The sequence below is a fragment of the Hordeum vulgare genome, chromosome 4H, assembly GCF_904849725.1.
Source record: "Hordeum vulgare subsp. vulgare chromosome 4H, MorexV3_pseudomolecules_assembly, whole genome shotgun sequence".
Classification (NCBI taxonomy): Eukaryota; Viridiplantae; Streptophyta; class Magnoliopsida; order Poales; family Poaceae; genus Hordeum; species Hordeum vulgare.
Window position 1 is genome coordinate 3,855,746 of NC_058521.1, and position 5,855 is coordinate 3,861,600.

The window sequence follows — 5,855 nt, forward strand, 5'->3', positions numbered from 1 at the left end:
GCTGTTTGGTTTTTTCATAAAGTCAGGGTGAATCAGGTTGGCTACCGCTCGACGTCAACACTAGCAATGATTTCATCAAATGTTTGCCTGCACAATCTAGTGTTTACCTTCTCTCCCTACTGCTTCATGTGCCAAAAACAACTTATTACTGTTGTCGTCTCAACAAATTCTTGCTTATTAGATTAATTAGCTATGAACAAAGCAAAATTTTGTATACAAATCAGGGTAGTGGATATGCTATTTGTAGTGGATGCTGTTTGCAGATATTTTCTACAAGAAGCTGAACTGGCGGGTGACCGGAACCTACAAAATTTTCTAAAACCAGTTTGTAGGCATACAAAGTTTTGTCCTTCCTTTGTCTTAGAGATTGCTCTATATTTTCCATGTAAAGTAACAGAAAGAAAAAAGAAAAGTAGCGAGCTGAAGGTTTCTGGAAAGTATTACAAATATGAATTTGAGATGGCATATATTGAAGATTTCTTTCAATGCTTGTATTCCTGAATGTTGCTTTCCATATATCCTACCTAGTTAGGATATAGTTGGAGTATTTATGTGCTTCCCGTAGTGTTCCTGAATGTTGCTTCCCAAATTCATTCGTTTATTCTTAACTCTTGAATGAAACAAACAAAACAAAATATATTATTGAGACTTTTACCACGTCCTCCTCAAGTGTTTGGTCTTTGGAAGTCAAGAAATAGCCAATCAACCAAGAGAAGACCATTCCGTATGGTCTTCTGGCAGCAGATAAAATTCCAAGGACATCGTATGGTCTTCTGGCAGCAGATAAAATTCCAAAGACATCGTATGGGTATGTTGACATGACTGGCTTTGTAACGGTCGATGCTCCACAACAACTCCTCCTAGTCAGTCTACTTCGTGTCGTCATGTTTACCCAAGTTTGATTGTAGACGTACTGTTCATTGTGCTCATCCACAACATGCAAAAAAAACACTAAAATAATGTAAAACAACTTATATATGAATTATTTTTAATGGTATATTACATTTCAACAAAATAGATGAGAATAAGTTGACCATGATATCTTGCCATGCTTATCCTGGGCAGCAAAAACTTAAATCAATTAGAAGAAACGGGGAGGTGGTCTTACCTCAAAAGCTACATATTTCCTCATCCATGTCATGGTTCCAAAATCCCAAGCTCTATGTTCCTCACATGTGAACTTGAGTGCATCCTCTGAAGTCGAAGGTAGAAGAAAATTCAACTCAGAACAACTTGTTAGTCGTTGATCAATCTATGTTGATCCATCTATATTGCCGACAATATTGTGACAGTTTCTTAGGTGTGTCTGGTGGTGAGCCATGGATTTCAGTATATGCCTTCTTCAGTGGCGATGTAGAACCGATGAGAGAACCAAATATGGGGGTGAGCCATGATGCTGAGCACTGCCCCGGTCTTAGTTATGAAGCAAGAAGTTAGAATTCTTAAATGGCAAATCTTGACGAATGAGAGCATATCATGGCGTTGCACATTGCCTTTTAAATTACATATATTTTCAATCCCGAAGCACAACTAAAAATGGATAAAAAGAAATTTACCTACAATAATCTACACACCTTGGGTGGATGATGTGGCACCAAATGCCACTAGGGTAGTTATGATTGCATCGCTTGAATCAGCAGTATGTGTATTGTTTGGTTGCCTGAAGGTGATGGGGGTCAGTTGCAAGGGGAATACGCATGGCGATGCAAAGATCCTTAGCACCGCCCGTCAAATATGTGGCGTGGTCGCTAGGGGAACGACGGCGTTGCCCACTTCAATGGGCTATGCAGGCCGGTTTCAGGATTACCAACGGCGCGACCTCCCACTCTTGTGCCGTCATCCGACAGCCCATGTCGTGCCTTGTTGGTAGGGGCTTCCATTGCCCTCCAGGTTGTGATGGCGTGACTCAAGGATAAGTCCCATCACGTGTTGTGCTCTCCAACCTCAAACTCCTTTCCACATCCAGCCATCGGAGTAGCTTCTTTGATGTAGGTATGGCGATGATGGGCACCAAGACCACAGATGGAGAGAGGAGGGACGCCGCTGGGAGAGAGAGATCTGAAGTGTCGGGAGGGATCCATGAGAGATGAAGAGATTGTCGCCTCAGTCGAAGCAAAAGAGGGGTATCAATATCTTCCGCTAAGCTAAACTACTATTGGAGTCCAGTCCACACGAGCAATGATAGATATTTAAGACCAGGACATTGTTATTATCTCGCGTCCCTCACGTCGTCCGCCCTGGGAGACTTGGGGGAACCCTACCGCCGGCCACCCCTCGAGGACCTCCCTCCCCCGCCGCACTGGAGGAGGCTGTCCGACGGCGGGGTGCTCCTGCGCTGCATGTTTCCTTTTGATTAGCATCTATGTAGTCTTCACCGATCCCATCGCCTCCGATCTGATCTGGGCTTGCGCTTCAGCCGACGGCGGTCTACTCATCACGTCTGCGCGAACGATAATATCCCCGGCCGCGTGCGTGTGCAGGTGCATGGGATAGGATCCATCCAGACACGCATACAGGTCCTTGGTGCCTTCACATGCATCCAGCTCAGGCGTCCAGATCCGAAGGCCGGCGACCTGCCAGATCGTGAGGCCACGACGCAGGAAGGCGGCGGCCAGATCGTGAGGCCGTCGGCACATGACAGCGGCGACCGGATCATGAGGCCGATTGCACAAGATGGTGGTGGTCAGATCATCAGAATACCACTAGCCGCTCGTGGACGCGGGTTTGGTCTGCAGGACACCATGTTGCGACCGGATCGAGTTCGTGGTATCGCCGACATTTTTCCGTCGCGGCACATGGACCGTCGGGTGATGCGCCACTCGCGAACGTGCGTGTGGTCCATGCAACGTAGAGTTGCAACCAGTGGATCTTGATGGCTCATGTTGAGATCGAGATTTCAAGTGATGACAGATGCGAGTTCGGATGTGGTGAAGATTGTGGACCGGATGATCGGTGTTTTGCAGCAGTCTCGGCTAGCAGGGTGACAACATAGTGGGACTTCTTTTTGGTGGTGCTCTTTGGGCACAAAGTCATGACTTCCGGGGTGAAAACCCTAGGTCTGACCTTCACTGGTTGTACCTGGCAATGACGGATCTCTATTCGTCTCCTTGTTGAAGGCATTGCTTGGATAGTCGGACTTTCTTCAGGGTGAAAACCCATGATCTATGATCAGGCGACGACTGTGTTTGTGCACGGTTTCCTTCTTGGAGGCGTCGTTCTTGGAGAACCTCTTTTGCAGTCTGGGTGTGGCCTCTGGTGGTGGTAGTTCATGGTGTTTCAGTGGTCAGTTCCGTAGTATTTTTTATTTTCTTTTTTTTCTCTTTTGGTTGTGTGCATCCTTGATATCTCGACTAGTTCCTGACATTATGTTGTTGCAGAGATCGGGTGTAATTGATATCCGCTTGATATTAATATATTCTCATTATCAAAAAAGGACATTGTTATTGAAGACCGATGTGCAGTTGTGTTGGTTGTGAGCCAGGTTTTCAATTCTTCTTAGACCACAAAAACAGTTCTCCACTTGTTCTTCTTATGGCTTGGCAATCACAATCAACATTGTTGTTATGTTAGTAGGAGGTGCCAAGAAGGGAGGACACCTAATGTACCTAGAAACAAAGCTAGACTCGGGTCGGAGGCAATATGCTCAACAACCCTCGTGATAAGTCCAAACAAGGGCTCCAATCTTCTTGACTCTTTATCTTGGTGATTAATAAGTATCTGCCTAATGAGATAGTGACAATATAACGTTTCTACTACTTACATCTGATATAAACAATCATATTATCTAGGGATCTCTATCAAGATATTTTGTATAATCATATGCTCTAGAGCTTTGAGAAAGATATCATAAAAGATACTAGTTTGAAATGCATAAAATACACAATAGTACATATACTGATAGACATCAATCCATGAAGAAGGTTATTTTTTCATTATTATGTTACTCAGATCTACCGGAGATTCAGCGCAACCAAAGTGTTCTCATTGACCGTTCAAAGAAATAAACATAAATGTTGTTCCCAAATACAAAATTAATATAACATAATGTATATTTGAAAATGTAGATGTCAAAAAACTAAAATTAGATATTATGCTAACAAAATAATTTATAAATAAATAAAAAAGTTTATGTATAAATGTAAGTATGCCCCCGAACTTGATGAAGCCATGTGAGAAAGTTCGCGCCTGCGGGGGCTGATACATAGCAGGGTAGGGGGCTTGCTTAGCGTGGTGCAAATGTATTTCGCATCAGTGGGTTCCTCATGGACACGTCCAACCTTGCAGTTTTGTCTACTGAATTGCATGCATATTCAGACTCGAGCTCTGTATTAATTGGAGCGATCGTGGTTGATTGGGGTATGGAATGATTTGCCTACTAATTCTGTGTTGCATCCAACTTTCCAGGTTTGAAAGCTGGTCAATAATACCATGATGTATGCTGTTGTTGCAGCTTTGAGCCGGATACTTGGACGGAGGTGGCCAATCACCTGCATGTCACCGACCTATCAATTCTCTCCGCCACCTGCCGTTCGTTCCGCCGCCTCCTCTCCGACGACTCCATCTGGCGACATGCCTTCCTTCGCGACATCACGCTCCACACTGACGATACCAACATGCTCAGGATTCTGCATGATCCCCGCCCGTTCCACCGCTCCTGGCGCTTCCTCTACGCCACCGCCTTGGGTAAGCACCAGGCCAGGTCTCCAGTCTGCTCCTCTCTCCTCCCTCCCACTTATACTGACATGACATGTGTGCTCCTCTTCCCTCTGCTTCTTTCAGACCCTATAGTTTCCTACTGCATCCGTCAGCCCGAGAAGCACATTGGTGCGCATGCACATCACAGCCACGTCCCTCATTGCTCCTCAAAGCCTACTGCTCCCGGCCGGCCTGTTTCTTCCTTGCTTGCTTGCTGTTTACTGTCATGTGTTTATGACCTCAAGCTTGGCGTGGTGCAGAGTTGTTTCGCGTCGGTGGGTTCGTGATGGACACGTCCAAGCTTCTGCTAACAGCTAAGCTGGCGCTGGCGCCGCTGTGGTTGATGAAGGTGCTTGATAATACACTAGACACCTCCATCGGAGCTTGCTTACTCACCAACGTACGCCCCGGAGTCTGGATCGCTGGTACACCATATGCCTTCTTCTTGGACATTCCTTGTCTTGTTAAAATGTCTGCCTGGTATTCTTCATTAATTCTTCTTTGGTCCTCTTGTCTTGAATGATGCAGACATGCACAGGCTGCGATGCTTGGGATGAGCAGGAGTTAAGCTTGGGGATGCTTGATACGTCTCCAACGTATCTACAATTTTTGATGGTTTCATGCTATTATCTTGTCAAACTTTGGATGTTTTGCATGCCTTATATATATATATTTTTGGGACTAACTTATTAACTCAGTGCCAAGTGCCAGTTCCTGTTTTTTCCATGTTTTTGACCCCTTTCAGAGGAGGATTTTGAACGGAGTCCAAACGGAATGAAACTGCCAAAAAGATTTTTTTCTGGAACATAAAAATATCGGGAAGCCAGAGAATCAGGGCACGGGGCCACCAGGGACCCCACAAGACCTCATGGCGCGGCCAGGGGGCCCGCGACCCCTGGCTTGTGGGCTACCTGAGGCTCCTTTTCCCTAGGTTTTGCGCCTGTATATTCTTTAAAATCCCATCAAAAATCAGGAGATCATCGAAAGTACTTTTCCGCCGCCGCAAGCTTCTGTCTCCTCAAGATCCCATCTGGGGCACGTTCTGGTGCCCTGCCGGAGGGGGGATTCGGATACGGAGGGCTTCTTCATCAACACCATGACCTCTCCGATGATGCGTGAGTAGTTCACCATAGACCTACGGGTCCATAGCTAGTAACTAG

The 5,855-nt window shown here is 45.7% G+C and overlaps 1 protein-coding gene and 1 long non-coding RNA gene across 2 annotated transcripts; one reads left to right on the forward strand and one right to left on the reverse strand.

Annotated features, from left to right (window-relative positions):
* Window positions 1–447: 447 nt before the first annotated feature.
* Window positions 448–1,811, reverse strand: LOC123450968. The gene is made up of 2 exons (XR_006632083.1): window positions 1,109–1,811; window positions 448–951 (listed from the first exon to the last, which is right to left on the reverse strand). It is a non-coding gene; the product is annotated as an uncharacterized LOC123450968 (long non-coding RNA).
* A 61-nt stretch (window positions 1,812–1,872) lies between these two features.
* On the forward strand, window positions 1,873–5,315 carry LOC123450967 (probable F-box protein At3g61730). The gene is made up of 5 exons (XM_045127979.1): window positions 1,873–2,123; window positions 4,451–4,683; window positions 4,780–4,824; window positions 4,956–5,120; window positions 5,224–5,315. Exons 1-5 carry the CDS (start codon window positions 2,023–2,025, stop codon window positions 5,250–5,252), a joined length of 573 nt encoding a protein of 190 aa, XP_044983914.1. The 5' UTR covers window positions 1,873–2,022; the 3' UTR covers window positions 5,253–5,315.
* Window positions 5,316–5,855: the final 540 nt, after the last annotated feature.